General features: G+C 43.2%; 2 protein-coding genes across 10 annotated transcripts in view; both read left to right on the top strand.

Annotated features, from left to right (window-relative positions):
* The window catches only part of PAQR5 (progestin and adipoQ receptor family member 5), a 91,958-nt gene extending 82,781 nt beyond the window's left edge, over positions 1 to 9,177 (top strand). For 4 of the 5 annotated variants that reach the window (XM_056571611.1, XM_056571610.1, XM_056571607.1 and 1 more), the window contains 4 exons: positions 3,266 to 3,310; positions 3,922 to 4,018; positions 6,676 to 6,820; positions 8,326 to 9,177. In XM_056571611.1, the coding sequence (XP_056427586.1) occupies positions 3,266 to 3,310; positions 3,922 to 4,018; positions 6,676 to 6,820; positions 8,326 to 8,567 (529 nt within the window). In that variant the 3' untranslated portion in view covers positions 8,568 to 9,177. The remainder of the gene's footprint in view (positions 1 to 3,265; positions 3,311 to 3,921; positions 4,019 to 6,675; positions 6,821 to 8,325) is intronic. The other variant, XM_056571609.1, reaches the window with a different exon arrangement.
* An 8,563-nt stretch (positions 9,178 to 17,740) lies between these two features.
* Positions 17,741 to 22,522, top strand: part of KIF23 (kinesin family member 23) — a 28,646-nt gene continuing 23,864 nt past the window's right edge. For 4 of the 5 annotated variants that reach the window (XM_056571596.1, XM_056571597.1, XM_056571595.1 and 1 more), the window contains exon 1: positions 17,741 to 17,896. In XM_056571596.1, the coding sequence (XP_056427571.1) occupies positions 17,883 to 17,896 (14 nt within the window). In that variant the 5' untranslated portion in view covers positions 17,741 to 17,882. The remainder of the gene's footprint in view (positions 17,897 to 22,522) is intronic. The other variant, XM_056571594.1, reaches the window with a different exon arrangement.

Genomic DNA, 22,522 nt, shown 5'->3' with positions numbered 1-22,522 from the left:
GGACACAACAAGGGTAAACTAAAAACATTGAGCCTATAGAAAAGCTGAATGATCTGCTCTGAACTGGAATACAATGTATACCAAGGATAAAGAAATGAAAAGGTCAGAAGACCCAGTTAAACATAGCTGTCACGTCTTCATACACCATGCCTCTTTTTATACTGTCAAACACAGGTTATATCATTTTAAGTATTTAGACTTATGTTTGGCAACATGTGGTATAGGCAGCACAATCTGCCTTTCTGGCTAGGTAGTGCATTTATTAAAGGAATGTATCACTAGAACCAGATACTTTTAATTTTTTTTTGTTTGTTTGTTTTATCTGTTTCTGTTCTCTGATTGTAATTTTATTTTATTTTTTACATTATTATGGGGGAAGCCATTTTGCCTGGGCCTTTTTTTTTTACAGCATTTGTTAATATATTTTAGAGCAAAACCCATAGACATAGGTAACAACAGATAGAAGTTGTGGTATTTACATGAATTAGAAAAGTGTTTGGGTGTGCTTGGTGACCTTTACAGAGGTCATCCTAAAGGGTGAGGGAGACTGAGCTGTGAGCAACAGCTATTGTGTTTACTGCTCTTATCTATATACTGGTATCTCCTTTCACTCTACTCCTGTCTATGTTGATAAGGAGAACACGTCTGGGAATTTATCTTTACAAAACAAAAAGTCTTAGTTTAGTTTTAGCCCTGGTGGCCTGCAAGATTTCAAGATTATTTTAAAATATAGATAGTAAAATGGAATATTAGAAAAACATCACCAAAAATTCTTAAAAATTCCCTTTAAGTGTAGAAAGTGGAGTGGTTTTCTGGAGGTCTGCGCAATGCTCCTTCCTTGCTTTAAAGGATAGGATAAGATGTCTGATTGCTGTCCCACGATCTCCAGGCCGGCACCATGGCGTCCTGAACACGGAAGCTTGGAGTTTCCATGTTCGTGATGTTCACCTGATGCCCCCTTCTTTCATGTCTATGGGAGGGGGCATGATGGCTAGTACTTCATGCACCATATGCTCTTAGTGGCAGAGTACCCCTTTAAGGCAAATGTAGTGAAATGATGAATGTTCTGATAGTTGTTAGTTGTGACTTATCTCTAGCACTCTGTAAGTGGAAATCACATATGTATTATTATTATTTTTTATATATATATATATATATATATATATATATATATATATAAAGTGTCATTTGGCTAGTATGTTATAGATTCCACATGCATGGCGGTAGCTGTAGTATAAAATGATAATAATATCTAATAAGTCATTTGTACAAAGGAGAACTAAATATAAACTAGATTACATTATAATAAGGTGTATACCAGTTGTTTTATGTCAAATGTTGCAGATATACAAACTTGAGCAGCAGATATTGATCCCATGGAAGAGCACCAGGATCTTTAGATCAATTAAATAGAAGGGAAGAGCAAAGGGCCACATCATCCCAGGATAGGAAGTGAGAAGAGCTTGACAACCCGGGTGGCTCAAGGTTTGAGATCCAAGGCAGCCCAATTTGATAAGATAACCATCCATAGTGTCATTACTCATTGTATGGGTTTTCTCACACAGCATCATATTATAACCCCTTGACTTAGCTGCAGAGATTTGTAGATGGGAGTTATATTGGGATGCTATATGATATAGAGCAGCCAGACATCTAAATTTAAATCATTCCTAAGCTTGTTAGATTTATTAGACAACAAAGAACAAAATCGACTGCAACAATCAGGGATATCAGAGACGCCATCTTTGACCAACACCTGGCAACTTGTGGACAAGTCCACCAAATGTGGTATGCCAAGGTCACTTGATGACTTTCCTTTGTGATGACACCTGGGTACTGAAATGTGAAATCTTATTTCCAATTATTCGTATATAGAAGAGAACAGACATGTAGCATTTGAGAGAGCCTAAAATACTCTGCCTGAGGTGGTGAATGTTTTTCTAAAACTTTCTGTGCTAAAAGAACATTGAAGTTGGTTAAAAATTAATGAAGGTTGTCCAAAAGTTGTTGTGAGAGAGTCGGTCAGTCATTCTGTAGGAGGAATCTGGGTTTATGAGTATCTAGACTACAAAGTTACCAAGAAATATACAGTGTATATATATATATATATATATATATATATATATATATATATATATAAAAGATAAATGCAGCACACAGGATGAAATCAAGTGAAATTGTATTTGTACACATTGGAATAAACCACCACTTCACTTGACTTCATCCTGTGTGCTGCATTTATCATGGATATATACTTTGGACTGGCTAACCACCATCTTTCAACTGTGCGCACCACCTGCTTAAGAATGCCGTACTTTGGGACGTGCTGCTCCTATCTTGATATATATATATATATATATATATATATATATATATATATATATAAACCTAAGAGTGAAATTAGGTCAGCAGCATAATAGGCATAATAACACAGCTTTCCTCAGAAGACAAGATCCATGGTCTTATTCGCAATCCATTGAAGTAGATCGATCTGATTTAAAGGGGTACTCTGGTGGGAAACCATTTTTATTTTTTTTTATTTTTTTTAAATCAACTGGTGCCAGAAAGTTATACAGATTTGTAAATTACTTCTATTAAAAAATCTTAATCCTACCAGTACTTATTAGCTGCTTAATACTACAGAGGAAATTATTTTCTTTTTGGAACACAGTGCTCTTTGCTGACATCATGACCACAGTGCTCTCTGCTGACATCATGACCACAGTGCTCTCTGCTGACATCTCTGTCCATTATAGGAACTGTCCAAAGCAGCATATGTTTTCTAGGGGGATTTTCTCCTACTCTACAGTTCCTAAAATGGACAGAGATGTCAGCAGAGAGCACTGTGCTCGTGATGTCAGCAGACAGCTCTGTGTTCCAAAAAAGAAAATAATTTCCTCTGTAGTATTCAGCAGCTAATAAGTACTGGCAGGATTAAGATTTTTTGATAGAAGTAATTTACAAATCTGTTTAACTTTCTGGCACCAGTTGATAAAAAAAAAAAAAAGAGTTTTCCACCGGAGTACCCCTTAAACATTCTTCCCTGCTGTGAATGAATAAATAATGTACTTCATTTGCATTTGAGATTTATGGAGCCAGGATTTCAGGGTGCCTGTAGTTGTTAGGCACCATGTCATGGCTATAAGGTTGTCACATATTACTCAGGTCTTCTCCGAAACCTGACAGATTATGATGTCCATTCCCTTAATCAGTGCTAGGTCTCCACAATTCTTTAAGGCTTATCTATTGAACTATCCACCAACAGGCTGGGTATTCCTGTCCTACATTATAACAGCCATCTGATAGAAAGGTAAATATTGGACATAAAGTGGTTATCTCCTCTCTCTGACTGTGATTAAGTAGATGTTTGCTGATACCAATCGGGTTGGGGAAATCTTTCAATGTGAAGTGTTTCTAAGCAAATGACGAGTCCAGTATTCATTGAGTCCTTCGATTTGCAATGGGTCTACTGGGATTGTAATCTAACCTATAAGGAGTGAGAGACTATTAAAGTGCACCTGCCGTATTTACGTATATGTCTTACAGTACATACGGTATTTAAATCTGAAGCCACTGACATCTGTATATTTATACCCAATGGTATATTCAAGCACTCATCAAACATTGTTTATGAATAATAAAGGACAGATCTTCCATCTGTAGCCTATTGTCATCTAGACAAATAATCAATTTCCTATATTAATGGCAGGTATACTTTAATTAAGATGTCAAACTTGGCAATAAGGTGCATGTTCAGTAATTGTAGTAAATCCAGATTCATTCTGTTACTAACATGATCATTGGGTATGTATCCCAGCATGCTGCTGTGTTCTGCTGGATGATACAGGGGGAAACTTGCATTGTATGATGCATTGCATAAGATACAGTTAGACAAGCCAAGTTAATTCTCTATATCTGCAGGTTTCCAGAGCAGACTCGTCCACGGCTTAGCAAGGTTTTTCGAGTAACGGCCTTTGCATATCCCTACCTGTTCGACAGCATTCCAGTGTTCTATCGGGTAAGGCACGAAACACACTGGGAGGGGAAGTTATAATGTAACTATCCTGTTCATATCAGGCGTGTTCACATCTAGCCGAGTAAAAATATTTGAAAAGGGGCAACGGATTTACACTATGTCAATCTGCCTGCTGTATCATTTTTAAGATTATCAGAGTTAAGAGTATGTCTGTGTCCTCCCATATCCTAAAATAACATAGGGATAATGTCCAGATATGAAATCCTATACAGTGGTCCCTTAACATACGATGGTAATCCGTTCCAAATGGACCATTGTTTGTTGCAACCATCGTATGTTGAGGGATCCGTGCAATGTAAAGTATAGGACAGTGGTCTACAACCTGCGGACCTCCAGATGTTGCAAAACTACAACACCCAGCATGCCCGGACAGCCAACGGCTGTCCGGGCATGCTGGGAGTTGTAGTTTTGCAACATCTGGAGGTCCGCAGGTTGTAGACCACTGGTATAGGAAGTTGTACTCACCTGTCCCCGCCGCTCCGGACCGTCACCGCTCGTTACCGATGCCCTGGATGTCACCTTCCATCGCTGTCGCTGCGTCCCCGGGGTGTCCCCGACGCTCCGGTAAGGCCTCTGTTTCCCCGGCATCCTCGCTCTCCGTCGCCGCCATCTCGTCGCTACGCACGCCGCTCCTATTGTATGATGGGCGGGCGTGCGCAGCGATGTGATGACGACGATGGAGAGTGCCGATGATGCAGGGGATCACGAAGATGACGCGCCGGAGCCCCGAGGACAGGTAAGTGATCGTCAGCGGACCACACGGGGCACCGTAAATGGCTATCCGGTGGAAGCTGAAGTAGTCTGCGCTGCCGGATAGCCAATTATGCGATGGCCCCGACATACAAAAGCATCGTATGTTGATGCTGCCTTCAACATGCGATGGCCTCTGAGAGGCCATCGCATGTTGAAATTATCGTATGTCGGGGCCATCGTAGGTCGGGGAGGTAACTGTATATCACAGACAAAATATCCATCAATGAACTGAGCCCTGTCCAAGCGTGTATCAAGCAGACCTGGAGTTATACAAGTGGCATTGTGCAATGACTGAAGCTTAGGGTGACATCTTGTTGCTGGGTTCATGCTTATGTTCCTCACACTGTAGCATAGCTGTCTGCAGACGGTCCATTATTTTGTTACTTATCCCTACTTCATCATCTGGTCACAGAAGGCTGGCCATAGACATTAGACATCTATTAACTAAGAGTCAATTATTGCTTTGCTATTCGTAGTTAATACATTTGTTAGGCCTGCCTGTCTGATGCAGTCACGTATGATTCAGATGGAGCAAGAAAATAACACCGCTTAAAGAGGACCTGTCGTCAGTCCAAACTAAATTTGGTTTTTGTAAATCATTTCATATCCTTAGGAGCCCTGATTCCAACTGTGTTTTTTAATATCTCACTACGCCTCCCTTTCCCGAGATAGAGGTTTTACTGTTTGATTGAATACCTGTACCTACCACTGAATAGTAAAATGGTCGGGAACCTAATCACACCCCATTTTGCAATAATCACACCACCCTGAACATGATTCACGCCCCCTCAGCCTCCTTATCACTTAGACTAGAATTAACACCCCGTTTTGCAATAATCACACCACCCTGAACATGATTTGTACCCCCCTTAGCCTCTTTATCGCTTGGACTAGAATACACCTCCATTTTTAAAGACCATAACAGGTAGTCAACCAAATAGTAAAACCTCTATTTCTCTGGTATGGGGGGAATAACAAAAAAATATGTATACACTGATGGAACCAGGGCACCCGATACTATAAAATGATAATAACTTACATTTCTTAGACTGACTACAGATCCTCTTTAAGGAGGCTATATACTATATACTTATAGTTGTCACCAATAGTATTTTTCCCCTAATATCTGCTAAGGTGCTAAACTCCATACACATTAGATTGTTGTCTGATCCAACTAAAATCGACAGGTTCAGCTGGCTATGATCTAATAAACTTGGGCAAGTTTATATACTTCTTTGTTTAAAGGTGGCCATACATCTTCAAAATCTGTCATCCAAAGCCAATATCTGTTTAACATGATTCTCCCATATACATGAACTTCTCCGTCAGTTGCTTATCCCTAGGGGTATTTAATTTAACATACCCAATCATTCTTCTCCCTGACATCATCTGTTGAGTAGGAGGCTGCCATACACATTAGACAGTCAGACAAAATCTGTGGGTTTGGCAGACTTTTCAAATGTGTATTGGGGCTAGAGATGAGCGAACTTACAGTAAATCCGATTCGTCACGAACTTCTCGGCTCGGCAGTTGATGACTTTTCCTGCATAAATAAGTTCAGCTTTCAGGTGCTCCGGTGGGCTGGAAAAGGTGGATACAGTCCTAGGAGACTCTTTCCTAGGAATGTATCCACCTTTTCCAGCCCACCGGAGCACCTGAAGGCTGAACTCATTTACGCAGGATAAGTCATCAACTGCCGAGCCGAGAAGTTTGTGACGAATCTAATTTACTATAAGTTTGCTCATCTCTAATTGGGGCCTTCATTCATTAAATTCTCATCAGATCCTTCTGTAAGAAAGCAATGTGTTTCAAAATGTTTAGTTTTAGAAGTTGTTTTAACCATTATTTCTCATTGATATTTATGAATGTTTCTTGTCTGTTTGCAGCTATTCTTCTGCTCGGGTAATGACTGCACACACAATGCCACGCTTACCATGCACATCTGGCATTCGATCTTTGCCTTCCTTACTGGTTTTCTGTTTGCTACACATCTCCCAGAGAGGCTCGCCCCAGGACGATTTGATTATGTGGGTGAGTATGTGGTGGCCCAGTACAGGAGTTGTACCCCTGTACCCTTGCTGTCCTGTCTGGCGGACTTGCATAGCAAGCTGCAGAGACAGTAGAAGCAAACTAAGCAAAATATACAGACATAACCAAGTGCATTATAGTTTAAAAAATATTATAAAATTAAAAATACATTTCAGGTACTAAGAAGAATTTTTTTTAAATACAATTAAAAATAAGTTGTTAAAAATGTAAATATACATTTTTGATACACATTTGATGCAATTAAATTTTTAATATACACTTTTATCAAACACTTGCATAACTACCACAAACCATTTAAACTTAATAAATCATTGTTGTTGCCCGGGAGACAGGCTGATTTAAAAAATAAAAAAGGAGGGCCACAAGCCAAAATGCACAAAATGTTTGTAGACTTTCAAATAATATGTTGTTATACCCCAATGAAATGGCAAGAATAAAGATTCTACAGCCACTTTCATACTTGTATAATACTTTAGTGCACCTAAATTCCTACTTTTTCTTAATTATTCTTATAGGGAATCTGTCTTCAGTATCACCTGCACTAACCTGTTGTACAGGCTTGTAGTAACACTGATGATGAAAATGATACTTACCGCTCCTCGCTCCGTGCCTCTGGTCTTTAGTAATCTTCGGTCTTTGGTATATGCAAATCTGGATCTTCATGCACAGGAGAGCATTCCCAAGCCCCTGCTGCATGGTGACGTCCTGCCTGGATCTCCATAGTAGTGCCTCTTCCTCCCCTCTACAGAGGGGTGCTCAATTCTGCCGCAGAAGAAGCTCATTACAGGGGAGGGAGGCATTATCATGAAGATGCTGCCCACCATGAACCAGAGTCTTGGAAACGCCCCCTGTGAACCAAGCTCCAAATTTGCATATATCGAAGACCAAGGATTACAGAAGATCGGAGACACAGAGCAGAGAGCGGTAAGTATAATTTTCATCAATGTCACACACACTACTGGTCTGTACCAACAAGTTAGTGTGGGTGATACTGATGACCGATTCCCTATTAGGTATTCAGAGATGTTATATTTCTGCAATGTCTCAGATATATATGAAATAACAAACATGCTGTAGCTTGATCATCCAAGCACTACATTTGGTGCCCGCAAGCCATAAAAGAACACAGTTTATTTAATGGCATCTTGCCTGTAAGTCTGCTCTGATTGTATAAGATGTCCATGTGAAAGAATATACATGCCTCATCCATGGAACAGCTTTATATAGTAAACCATAAAGAAAAACCCCGCCCCTCCATGCCCACAATCCTAAAGACCAGTGGTCAAGTAGAGAATTGTATGCAGTCTGTATCAGAGAGCTTGTTGTTATATTAACTCTATATTCTATATTTTTGGAGAACCCATCTAAAGGACATCATTGGTTTGCTGGTAGCTGTACAATATTCAGGCATTAATACATCTCGAGGTCGTGGACATGCTTTAAAGGTCTCACAGCCCTCTCTGACCAGCAGTGTTCTTCTTCCACAGGTCACAGTCACCAGCTATTTCACGTATTTGGTGTCATGGGAACATATTGTCAGATGGAATCCCTGATTATGGATATGAACCTAAGGAAGGAATGGCTTCTGGATCACAGTCTTACGCCATCACTATCTGGCACTCTGGGAGCCTGGTGCTTAGCACTGGGGATTTCCTTACTGCTCATTGCTGCTTTCTCATGGGCTCTGTGCTGGAAGCCAAAGGAACAGGAAAAAAGAAAACACATGTGAAGTGTTTTAGATGCAGTATATGATCTAGATTGGATGAAATGAAACAATAGTTGAACTATGAGAAGTTTTTGTGGCATAGTTTGCCTTGATGGTCTAGGGATGCAGTACAAGGACATGTGAATACAGAATGCATAGTATGGTATCCAAAAAGAAGAAACTATTCCAGCATTGCAGAGTTATTCAGCGTCTTACGCATTTAATGTGCCATTGAATACTCGAAAATACACAAACTTTTTTCAATAACGCACTCCATGGACTTAACAATGCTGCAGAGCACTGAAAAAAAAAGAGAAGGAGCATTAATTTATTGTTACCTGGCATATTGTCAGTGTGAAGATCTGAGTGGGAAGTACATGTTTCAGATCCATGAAAATTCAGACTTAAATATTTCTATGACCGCTAAGTGCCTCTGAAAACCAGCTGGTGGAGAACTTCCCTGTAACCGGTGTCCTTACCAGCTCTGAAGATCACTCTGAAGTACTTGGTTAACCAGGAATCGGACATGATGCGCACCAAGGAATTGAAAATCAGTTAGGAATAAGTGGGGGTCCCAGCTCCTGAATCTTTTCAATCTTTATTGTCTATGTCTCTAAACTGATCAGTTGTGACGTTAAAGGGGTACTCCACCCCTAGACATCTTATCCCCTATCCAAAGGATAGGGGATAAGATGTCTGATTGCGGGGGTCCCACCGCTGGGGACCCCTGCAATATAGCATGCAGCACCCACCTGTATCTGCTTCCGGCAGAGCTGGAGGTTCTGGCTTCGCACCACGGGAACGGAAGATCATGATGTCACGACTCCGCCCCCGTGTGACATCACGCCCCGCCTCCTCAATGCAGGTCTATGGGAGGGGGCGTGACAGCCGATCTTCCGTTCCCGTGGTCGGGAGCCAGAACCTCCAGCGCTGCCGGAAGCAGATACAGGTGGGTGCTGCATGCTATATTGCGGGGGTCCCCAGTGGCGGGACCCCCGCGATCAGACATCTTATCTCCTATCCTTTGGATGGTGGATAATATGTCTAGGGGTGGAGTACCCCTTTAAAACCACTAACAAATATTCTGTAGACCCTCCTCACGTCACCAAAACAGCTCTGACCTGTCAAGGCTTGAACTCCCTGAGACCACCTAAGGTGTTTAAAGGGAACCTGGTACAGTCACTTTTTAAGTATAGGTTATAGGTTGTGTCATACAGCCTTCATGGATTAGACTTTTCTTCAGCCCTTTTCACAGATGCTTACGTGGATTGAGATCTGGAGAATTTAAAGGCCACATCAACACTTTGAACTTTGCCATGTTCCTCAAAGTATTAGGCTAGGCTTCCACTTTTTTTTTTTTTGTCCTTTTAATTAAAAAAAATAAAAAAAATTGCCATTACAGTTTTTGAGCCAAAGACAGAAGTGGATCCAGCAGGAAGGAGAAGAAGAAGTCCTTCCTTTATAATTTCTATTCCTTTTGAATACACTTCTGGCTTTGGCTCAAAAACTGCAGTGGTAGTTTTCCAAAAGACGCCAGAAAAAAAAAACCTGTGTGGAAACCTAGCCTTACTGAACAATTTTTGCAAAATCACAGTTCACATTATTCTTCTGAGAGGGAACACTGCTGCCAAGAAGGGGTTTTCTGGCCAGTTTTTAGGTAGGTGGTATGTGTCAAAGTGACATCTACATAAATGTCAGGACCCAAGGTTTTCCAGCAGATGAACATTGTCAACAGTTCCTCTGCTGATTTCCCATAGTGCATCCTGGTGCCATGTCATCCCCAAGGTAAGTCACACACATGCAACCCACCATGCACATAATGTAAAATAAAATGTGATCCATCAGACCAGGCCCCTTCATCTAGATCTGATGTGTTTGTGCCCTTTGTAGCTGCTTTTGTGGTCAGCATAGGGCAATAATAGCATTTCTGCAGCAATTCTGGCAGAATGTGCCATAGTAGCTTATTTGTGGGATCAGACAAGACCGGCTAGTCTCCCCAAATGCTTCAATGAGCCCCAAGCACCCTTTCATCAGCTCAATGGTTTTCCTTCTTTTGACCACCATTGTTATGTACTAACCATTACATACCAAAAACACCTCACAGGACCTGTTGTTTTGGAGATGTTCTGACCCAGTCATCTGGACTATACAATTTGTCCCTTGTCACAGTCTCTCAGATCCTTACACTGAAAGCTTCTAACACATCAACGTCCAAAACAGACTGTTTACTTTTTCCCTAATAAATCCCAGCCAGCGACAGGTAACATTTTTAATAAGAGATAAGGGAAGTGAATAACATTGACTTTCAGTGGTTTAAATGTTATTGGTAAATAGCCGGTGAGGGGATAATAAAGGTGGACTACCCCTTTAGCTTGTATACATTTATTTATAGTACACTGAAAAAGCACTTCCAGACATGGCTTTGCATTGACACTAAATTGTTTTTTTTGGGGGGGTCCAAATGCAATATAATCTGTACATGAAGGAAATGTATGTTTTATATATAAAAAATGTTTAATAACACTATTTATTTACGTGGAAAGCCATGGATTTATTTTGTTCTTAAAAATATTCATACGTGGCTCTTTTTTGTTGATACAATTTAAGGATAAACAATAAAAAAGAAAATGTGAAGCCTCTTCATTTTATATTACATGGAGAATTGTATTTTAATAATTAAGGTGCAATTTTGGAGACTGTATCCTGTTTTGCTGCCGTTTAGATTAGTAGGTATCATTTTGCAAGATGAACGTGAAGTAAAGTAATCTTTAGTCTTGTTTCTGAGGGTACAATAACTGCAATGAGTCATCCGGACCCTTGAGATACATGCTGGCAAGGACCCCAAAAACATTAAATAATGGTAAATTGTATTACTTAGCTTCTTTTCCCTCCTCCTTTCCACGGTGCCTTATTGCTCTACTGCACAACAATCATTCTTATGTTTAATTTTACTGGCGAATATAATGTATTATGCATAAAGTGTAATGTACTGTAGAAATCTTCTTACAAACATAGATGCAGGAAAGCCAAACATGACATCTGTTTAGAAGCAAAGCAACAGGAATCCATATACATTTGATAAACTGGTTGAACTGAAGTACCTAGGGCCAACTAGTGGAATTCATTTTGGGGGGCTCAACCTTCGACTACATGGACATACTACTACAGTAACCCTCCAGACCTGCGATGGCCCCGACATATGATAAAATCGACATACGATGGCCTCTCAGAGGCCATCGCATGTCGATGTCAGCATTGACATACGATGCTTTTATGTGTCAGGGCCATCGCATTAACTGCTATCCGACAGCGCAAAATGCTTATTACTTCACTACGCACACCGCGCCGGCGCAGCAGTGTAATAACGTCACCAGAAAGCGAGGCCCGGACCCTGCAGAAGATGCGGAAGAAGCCGGAGGATCCCGAAGAAGACACCGGAGCAGCGGGACAGCATCGGGAGCCCCTGGGACAGCATCGGGAGCGGTGAGGACCTGGTCCGGAGAGGCGGGGACAGGTGAGTACAGCTTCCTATACTTTACATTGCACGGATCCCTCAACATACGATGGATTCGACAAACGATGGGTCGTTTGGAATGAATTACCATCATATGTTGAGGGACCACTGTAGTTTCTTTTTAACTTCATGCATTTTGGGGCTCAATTCATCATGCAAAATAGAACCGTGGAATTTAAAAAAACAAAAATGCCTTAAAGAGGTTCTCCACAGCCCTGCCTTCCAGAGCTCCGCTCGCAGCATCCGGAAGTTTATCACACCCGCCCCCTCGTGACGTCACGCCTGACCCCTCAACCAAAGTCTATGGTAAGGGGGCGTGACCGCTGTCACGCCCTCTTCCCATAGACTTTCGTTGAGGGGGTGGGCATGACGTCATGAGGGGGCGGCCTCTAACACGGAAGCCCGCACACAGCATTTGGAATAATAAACTTCCGGATGCTGCGAGCAGAGCTCCGGAAGGCAGGGCAGTGGAGATCCCCTTTAAAGGGGCTGCCTCATGAACTCAACACCTCTTCTATGTTAGCGACATCATAGAGTTCACTGATCTGCTGACCGCCATGGCAGCCTTTATTTTGAACGGAATTTAGTTCATGAACCCCTTTATCTTCGTCATGTAGGGGTTAAGTGTCCTTGCCATGTACCAAAACTTATGCCACAGAGACATACAAGAACAGGTCTGACAGCATCAAAAATAGGGAAAAGATTTGCATATTTATTCAGTCCATAGTTACTAAGTAAATCCCTGGAAAGTGCAAGTGCTATATTTTGTCCTCAGCATAGTCCTTTTCCAAGCATGCTGAGGCCGAAACATAGAACTTTGTTGGGATGTACTATGTAACCATGTACTTAAAAAAATCGTTTTTATGATCTATTTATGATGCTGTCAGATCTGCTTTTTTTCTTGGAGTTGCTGCCTGGATATGGGAATACAGGATTACTGATGTTACATCTTTTTCCTCTAATAAGGGATGGGTAGTCTGTTTTGGTGCTATTGGACTGTTCTTTTGTTTGGTAAAGTAATTTTTCTTGGACCAAAGCATTTCTTAGTGAATTCAGTACTCTTAATAATAACCCAATCATTAAATACATATGTTATTCGTGGACAAATTATACTTGTACAAGGGTATGACGAATGAAAAGTACTAGTTTGAAGAAAGACCGGGAATAACATTCTAATATGGGCAGAAGGAAACCCTACTTGCCCCCAGACCTGTCCAGGCTAAAACTGGAATTGTCAAGTGTTAATGGCCTCTTAAACTTCTTTCACATAGCCGTGTGGCAGTGTGACGTCTGTTGGGGGAACCCGGGGAGAATAGCGGGAGGAAAAATACACCAGGCAACATTTTTTCCTCCTGCTACTACTGTAAAAAAGGGCCTGACGGACGTTTGCCAACACAATGGCAGTGTGAAAGAAGCCTTAACCGTACTAAAATAGACTCAGAGACAGCAACTTCGTGTTGAAATATAACATTTAGATTCACTGCTCTTACATTTCCCCCATTTAGTCATATTTACATCTAGAGACTAAAGCATCCAGATGCTGTCACCATTTGGTGGGGCACTTTCAGTTCTTCCCCTGTCAAGCTTAGTAGTAGCCATGATTTTTCTGCACCCCATCCTTTGGATGTATCCTTGGAGTCCACTTCCTGATCTATTGTCTGCATTGCCCATCTCCTCCGGGCACAATGGGGATTCCACTGAGGACACGTCCCACAAGGTCTATTCAAGGGTCATGTGCACAGTGCAGGAGAATCTCATTGAAAATAATAGCTGTCTGCTACAATGGAATTTCCAAGCAGAATTTTTCTGCCGGATTTTGCTTGTAAATTTAGCCTTGTGCCTGGGGCCCTACACAGTTTTGTGTTCTATTAGTTCTAGTTCTAAAGGCAATGGCAGGGGTGCTGTGAGAAGTATATTCAGGGAGATACTACATGTGAAATATTTAACTACCGTACTTATTAACTTATCACACACACTTATGGTTATTCCCCTGGGTTATTCAAATGTGCGGAGTGTCCGCCAATATTTTCCAGACAGACACTCCGCACATTTTCAGCAGTATGAACATGGCCTTACAGATTTTGCATTGGGGTCCAGAAGTTACAGGTTAAAGAGTACCTCTCATCTTGTAAAATTTTACAATTTTCCAAATTCACTGCCCCATCATGATAACACCACCCGATCCTACCCCCCCCCCCCCTCCCCGCACTTTATTTTTATTATTTTTTAGTTGAGATGAGCTCTGACTGAATAAGGCTGCACACACCCCCTTCAGCATTTCCTGCTTTTGGACTTCTGCCAGGCAAGCAAGAGTTCAATGTCTGTGCAAAAGATGGGGGGAAATGTGCTCTAAACAAGTAGGGAGACACCTAGTGGCAGTTTTTTTTTTTAACGCAAATAAAAAAAAAAATTCAAACACAGAATAAGAACTTTAGAAAGATTTTTTTATTTACCATAAAGAGTGCAATAGTAAAAGATTTTGCCCATTTAAGCCTCTGTATGCATTAGTTATGTCAGCAATTCCCCAACCTGCATTTCTCCATTTGTGGCATTACTGCAACTCCCATCAGGGGGGGGGGGGGGGGGTACAACTGATACCCCTGTAAGGTGCCCAGACCCCCAGGGGGCCCGTCTGGTTCTGTCAATTTTTTTTCAATGTCAGTGAGTGAGCAGCACTGCTGCTGGACAGCATGTACCTCCGGGGCCGGCAGCCACTGATGCTGGCCCTGATGTCACGTGACCGCAGTAGCGTTGTGTCGGAGTCGGGAAGAGGAGGCCAGCAGTGTGGAGCAGCAGTCTGACTACTGGCTACAGAGCGGAGCAGAGCAAAGGAAGAGCCTGCCCTGAGGAGGCCGGCGGGTCGGTTAATAAGTTTAAAAAATATATATATCACTGGAGCTGGGGCAGAACTATGTGGTGGGGCCTGCAGTCTGGGGGGCAAGGACTGAGGCCTACAACTATGTGGGGGCAACAGTTAGCAGCAGAGAGGGGCCTACAACAACTATATTGGCGCAAGTTGCCCCCATTTCATTTTTGTAGGCCTTTTTTTAGCTATTAGTTGCCCCCATATAGTTGTAGGCCCCTTTGAGAGGGGCCTACAACAACTATATGGGGGCAACTTCAACATGGGTAGGCCCTTCTTCTAATAGCTGCCCCCATAAAGTTTGGGTAGGCCCCTCTTCTAATAGCTGCCCCCATAAAGTTTGGGTAGGCCCCTCTTCTAATAGCTGCCCCCATAAAGTTTGAGTAGACCCCTCTTCTAATAGCTGCCCCCATAAAGTTTGGGTAGGCCCCTCTTCTAATAGCTGCCCCTATAAAGTTTAGGTAGGCCCCTCTTCTAATAGCTGCCCCCATAAAGTTTGAGTAGACCCCTCTTCTAATAGCTGCCCCCATAAAGTTTGGGTAGGCCCTTCTGTTAATAGTTGCCTCCATAATGGAGGCAACTATTAACAGAGGGGCCTACCCAAACAATATGAAACAACACAGACCGACTTAAAGGAGTACTCCAGCGCAACATAACTTATCCCCCTTTCCAGCATACCGCCGCTGCCCCGTCCAGGGGATAAGTTATATTGCACTACAGATCTACTTTAAATATAGCTTATATTGCATAACCTGTTAAAGGGGTACTCCACTGGAAAAAAATAATTTTTATAAACTGATGCCAAAAAGTTAAACAGATTTGTAAATTACTTATATTAACCCCTTAAGCACTTATTTTTATGTTTTCGTTTTTTCCTCCTTGCTTTCTAAAAATCATAACTCTCTTATATTTCCATACACAGACTAGTATGAGGGCTTGTTTTTTGTGTGACCAGTTGTCCTTTGTAATGACATCCCTCATTTTACCATAAAATGTATGGTGCAACCAAAAAAATACTATTTGTGTGGGGAAATTGATAAGAAAACCACAATTTTGCAAATTTTGGAAGGTTTCATTTCCATGCTGTACACTTCTGTGGGTCAAGACGATGAAAATGATACCCATGATTACATACTTTTCTATTATTATACAGCTTTAAAGGACAACTGCAGCGGAATTACACTTATCCCCTATCCCCTAGGTTTTCTATGGGGATTTGCTCTGACTCTGGACAGTTCCTAAAATGGACAAAGATGTCAGCAGAGAGCACATTGGTCAGGCAGAAAGGAAATTCAAAAAGAAAACAACTTCCTGTGGATCAAACAGCAGCTGATAAGTACTGGGGGAGGATTAAGATTTTTGAAAAGAAGTAATTTACAAATCTGTTTAACTTTCTGGTACTAGTTGATTTAAATGTTTTCCAGTGGAGTACCCTTTGTGGACCAAGTGTGTAACTTTACACTCTTGTCCCGCTCCCCCAGTTTGAAGCGCACTCGCGAGCCGAGCACACTTCATACCCTGTGGGTCCCGACTGCTATCAGCAGCCATAACCCACGGTTAATGCCGGGCATCCCCCAAACGGGCTGTTGCGTGGCATTAACCCTTTAGATGCCATGATCAAAGTTGTGTCTAAATGCGGGAGTTAAAGGGGTACTCTGGTGCTTAGACATCTTATCCCCTATCCAAAAGATAGGGGATAAGATGCCTGATCGCGGGGTTCCCGCCGCTGGGGACCCCCGGTATCTTGCACGCGGGACCCCGTTTGTAATCAGTCCTCGGAGCGTGTTCGCTCCGGGTCTGATTACCGGCGACAACAGGGCCGACGGCGTGTGACATCACGCCTCCGCCCCCGTGTGACGTCACGCTCCGCTCCTCAATGCAAGCCTACGGGAGGGGACGTGATAGCTGTCACGCCCCCTCCCATAGACTTGCAATGTGGGGCGGAGCGTGAGGTCACACGGGGGCGGAAGCGTGACCTCACACGCTGCCGGCCCCGTGATCGACAGTAATCAGACCCGGAGCGAACACGCTCCGGGGACTGATTACAAACGGGGTGCCGCGTGCAAGATACCGGGGGTCCCCAGCGGTGGGACTCCCGCGATCAGGCATCTTATCCCCTATCCCTTGGATAGGGGATAAGATGTCTAAGCACCGGAGAACCCCTTTAACAGTGCCTTGTGCTTTTACTTTTTTTTTTTTGTTAAGTGTGCTAGAGTATGATAGATAGGGGGCGGATTACAAAAGGTTATGTAGTTAGTGTCAATGTAGGGTCCTGCCTAAGAGTCTACCTTGTAGTGTGGCAGGCTTCATATTCTTTGGTTAAAAAATAATTCCTTACTGAAATCACTGATGACTGTCTGATTAATTTTTATGGTTTTTCTACTTCTAAAAAAAAAAAAAAAAAAACATTTCATTGGAGGTGGTTCATAGGGGTGGGGTGGAGTTGGCATGGACCCTAGAGGGTGGGACGGAAAAGGAGGGGACCCAGGCCTTGAGCTGTGTAAGGGGCCCCAAAATTTTTGATGGCAGCCCTGACTCCAATCATGCCCTGACAGCCTTTCTGGGCATATAAAGGGAGTTGTAGTTTTGTCACAGCTGGAGGGTGATGGATTTGGGGAAGGCTGAAGTTATATGTGAGATAAAGCCTGCTCAATAAACACACATTTGCAAATTTGCTTTTTTCCCAAGTGTCCATTTCTAGAGGCTGTGATTTTATGTGGCTGTGAGTCCTAGATTCCCCACCAGGTGGCGCACTCCACTAGCGGACCGCTCTGACTTGTCTAGCCGCCCAATCCACGCTCTGTTGAAGCGCACGCGATGACGTCACTCTGCGCTGTGTGATTGGCTGAATTTAAAAAATACACCAGGCGGGAAGCGGAAACCTTTACCGCTGTGAGTGACCGATACCGAGTAATCTGTGCGGCGATACCTGGGCCCGGAGCAGCGACCACCGGCTGCAAACATGCTGAAACCACCGTAAGTACGGGCTGAAGTGCGTTTCCATAGTAACTGTGCCTTAGGTCTGATTCCACGCGGCCATGATACCTGTTACCCTTGTGAGCCTGTGCAGACCATTTTATAGGGCAGCGTTTCCAGATCAGGGGGTCTCCAGCTGTTGCGAAACTACAACTCCCAGCATGCCTGGACAGCCGAAGGCTGTCCAGGCATGCTGGGAGTTGTAGTTTTTCAGCAGCTGGATGCACACTTGACGACAGGTGTGGGGAGTAATACAGGGGGGCTACGTGTACTATTATCTTGTGGTTTTATGGCCTGTGATCTCTGAGCAGGATTAGAAAACTTCTTCCAGAAACAGCGTCACCCTTGTCCTCCGGTAGTGTGTGGTAATGCAGCTACATTTCCATTGAAGTAAATGGAACTGAGCTGTAAAAGCCCACACTACCTGAGGATAAGGGTGGTGCTGTTCTTGAAGAAGTCTCCAATCCTTTTTTGGTGAAATCTTTAGTGGTGTTGGACCAGTGTGCCTTCAACTTTTGCAAAACTACAACTCCCAGCATGCCCGGACACCCAAAGGCTTGCCAAGGCATGCTGGGAGTTGTACATTTGCAACAGCTGCAGGCACCCTGGTTGGGAAACACTGCTGTATTGATTAGAAGTGATTGTGTGAGCATTGTGGACCTTGTATAACACCTGCCGATGTGGTGTTCCTATTATATCCATCTGTACTGGTATATAGAGGACTTGGTGTCGGATTTCTGATCCCAAATGTTCTCTCTCGCAATGTGGTTGCCGTGGTGATCAGCTGGACATGCTGCCTCCAGTTGACTATCCTTGTGATACCAGGGCACATTGAGTCTGCTGTCAGGGGTCGCTCTCCTACAGTAAAGCTGGATATACATAGCTGTCAGCCTAACACTTGTTTGACAGTCACATGAATGCTCAGTTTCACTGAGTGTGTGTGACGCCTGACGATGGCTTGTGTACCCAAAAGGATGGGGTACTTGATATCCAACGTGCCCAATCCTTCTTCCCCTTCCCTTTTTAGAGGGTCATCCGATCCCGTGGATAGGGGATAAGAACTGAGTCCCCCTTTCAAAGCGTATTTTTGATGGTAGTCCCAGTGGCAGGAAACCTGTTTTATATTTTGCAGCAAAGCATTTGGGAGACGGTTTTGCCTGTCCCATAGACTTGCAATGAACTACCGACAGATATGCCTCCAGATTCCCATGATCCCTGGAAATTCAAACAGATCCTGCAACCAGGACTATCATCGGGGGTACGCTTTAAATGAGACGTATCATGGATAAAAACATATCTCCTATCCCTGCAGGATATCACGGGGGGGTCCCAGTGCTTGGATCCCCCACGATCTAAAACGTATCCCGTATTCTGCAGATTGGGGGGGTGTTAAGGTTTTATGCATGATATATCTCCTTTAAGTCAGTGTTTCCCAACCAACGTGTCTCCAGCTAATGCAAAACTACAACTCCAAGAGAGCCCAGACCGCAACAGCTGGAGGCCCCCTAGTTGGGAAAAACTACTTTAAGTAGACCTGAGCTGTAATACCATATACAGCCCATGGCCGGGTGTGATGTGGGTTGTAGTAGAAAGTAGACAGACATGTTTTTATTTTTAAATCAGAAGTGTCCCCCTAATCTGAAGTTTTGTCCCTTATATAGTGAAGAGAGACTACAAAGTGTCTGCCTTCCCTGGATAACGTAACACTGGCAGGCCAGTAAAGGGGCTTCCTATCTCATAGTGATGCCATAATAGTAGAATGTCATCACTGTATTATTGATAGGGGGCCAATGATTATGAAGAGGGCACAGGCTGATTCTGTACTGTGACCCCCTCCTTAGGCTCTTTTCACATTAGTGATTTTTCCGTTATTGAAGTTCCGTCACATGTTCCGTCACGATTTTCGGTGAAACCCGGCCGTTACAAAACCCCTTACGGCCAAGACTAAATCGCATTGCAGCCTATGGGGTTTTGTAACTGCCCGTTTGCACCCGTATATGCCCGTAATGAATTACGGACGTTATACAGTGACAGGACATTGTGGCGGAAAAATTACTGCATGTCCCGTCACTGTATAACGTCCATAATGAATTACGGGCATATACGGGTGCAAACGGGCAGTTACAAAACCCCATAGGCTGCAATGCAATTTAGTCTCGGCCGTTAGGGGTTTTGTAACGGCAGGTTTTTGCCGAAAATCGTGACGGAACTTCAAATCACTAGTGTGAAAAGAGCCTTAGAGTATGGCTGCAGGTCTCTGTACAGCCAGGAAGCCAGATTGTGCTATGTAGGGGCCACACACTCTCCATTTTCAGGATTGTGAGAATCCCAGAGGTCATTCTCCCACTGATCATAATGTAATGACATAGTCTAGAGATCCACTATCACTTCTTCCTCACTAAGGCTGCCATAACAGTTTTGAGAATAATACCACTGCGGTTTTTGAGACCAAACTGAGTGGTTTCAAAAGGATTGAGAAATATAAAGGAAGGACTTATACCTCTCCTCCCTGCTGGATCCACTTCTGACTTGGGCTCAAAAACCGCAGTGACACTTTACCGTAATCTGCTGCAAAGTTTACTTGTACCCTTCCTCCTTAAAGGGGTATTCCAGGCCAAAACTTTTTTTTTATATATCAACTGCCTCCAGAAAGTTAAACAGATTTGTAAATTACTTCTATTAAAAAATCTTAATCCTTCCAATAGTTATGAGCTTCTGAAGTTGAGTTGTTGTTTTCTGTCTAACTGCTCTCTGATGACTCACGTCCCGGGAGCTGTGCAGTTCCTATGGGGATATTCTCCCATCATGCAAGGGATATTCTCCCATCATGCAAGGGATATTCTCCCATCATGCACAGCTCCCGGGACGTGACATCATCATTGAGCAGTTAGACAGAAAACTTCAGAAGCTAATAACTATTGGAAGGATTAAGATTTTTTAATAGAAGTAACTTACAAATCTGTTTAACTTTCTGGAGCCAGTTGATATATATATATATAAAAAAAAGGTTTGGCCTGGAATACCCCTTTAATAAATGGGCCACATGTGCCTCAAGTTTCCTTGTGCTGCACAGTAAGTGAACACTTGGCGCCACGTTCTTCCAATATTACAGTGGGGTCCTTGCAGTCGGGCACCTACAAGATACGGGTGAGTGGTGCCTATGACCGAGAATTGTCTGTGGCGAACAATGTCCATGGAATATCCAGCCATTTATCCTGACTTGTTTTATAAATAGTGTGTTTTCAATGAGGCTTCCTTTTTCTGCAATTACACCCATGTTTGTTCCTAATGTATCTTCCTGTTTTTCTTTGTTGCATATTTGTAATTTGCAGAGAGCTGTTTCTTTGTTTCCTTTGTTCTCTTCTGCATTAAAACAATGAAGCAACTTTGGTTACAAATATCCTTCCATTGTGTCTAATGATTTACGCGCTTCTTTGGCTTGCAGTTGGCGCGCTTCTTTGGCTTGTAGTTGGCGCGCTTCTTTGGCTTGTAGTTGGCGCGCTTCTTTGGCGCTCCTTTGGGTTGCAGTTGGCGCGCTCCTTTGGGTTGCAGTTGGCGCGCTCCTTTGGGTTGCAGTTGGCGCGCTCCTTTGGGTTGCAGTTGGCGCGCTCCTTTGGGTTGCAGTTGGCGCGCTTCTTTGGGTTGCAGTTGGCGCGCTTCTTTGGGTTGCAGTTGGCGCGCTTCTTTGGGTTGCAGTTGGCGCGCTTCTTTGGGTTGCAGTTGGCGCGCTTCTTTGGGTTGCAGTTGGCGCGCTTCTTTGGGTTGCAGTTGGCGCGCTTCTTTGGGGTGCAGTTGGCGCGCTTCTTTGGGGTGCAGTCGGCGCGCTTCTTTGGGGTGCAGTCGGCGCGCTTCTTTGGGGTGCAGTCGGCGCGCTTCTTTGGGGTGCAGTCGGCGCGCTTCTTTGGGGTGCAGTCGGCGCGCTTCTTTGGGGTGCAGTCGGCGCGCTTCTTTGGGGTGCAGTCGGCGCGCTTCTTTGGGGTGCAGTCGGCGCGCTTCTTTGGGGTGCAGTCGCTGTTTACATTGTGATTTTTATTTATTTTTTAACCCCCATAGCATCTATGACTTTTTTATTTTTTATTTTTTGCATCAGTTTCTAGGTTTCTGTGACTGCGTGTCTCCTTTTTGTTTTTTTTACATCTCAGTAAGATTTCACCTAGCAATGTACCAGATTTCTGCGACAAATCTGCCATGTCCCCTGAAGTCTAATGTTCATATTGAGAAAATGACAAGGAGAATTTAATAGAAGTAATGCTCTTACTGGTGAAATGAAGCAGAGTTGGTGCTCATTTGACTCGGAAATTTGAGTCCCCTTGTCTTCATGGGATTTTACCCACTAATTCCATCGGGAGAATGGACATGTCTGTTCTTTTAGCAGAATTTGGTCCATGCCTGACGTAACAGTCCTATAAAAAAAAAATCCCATTAAAATCAGCGGTAATGTGATTCAAGGTGGAATCCTGGAGTAGAATTAACTCTAAATTTGCCAGATTCCTTGTGGATTCTGCCAGAATTTTCTCAGTGTGAATTAGCCCTAAGACTACTGCTCTCCGCAGGCTGTCATTGGAGGGAAACTTTTGTTTTTACCATGACTTTCAGAACAATCAGCAGATCTCTAGATCATAGGAA

This window comes from Hyla sarda, chromosome 4, assembly GCF_029499605.1.
Source record: "Hyla sarda isolate aHylSar1 chromosome 4, aHylSar1.hap1, whole genome shotgun sequence".
Lineage (NCBI taxonomy): Eukaryota > Metazoa > Chordata > Amphibia > Anura > Hylidae > Hyla > Hyla sarda.
The sequence above is the reverse complement of the archived record's forward strand: the minus strand, read 5'-3'. Positions and strand labels throughout refer to the sequence as shown.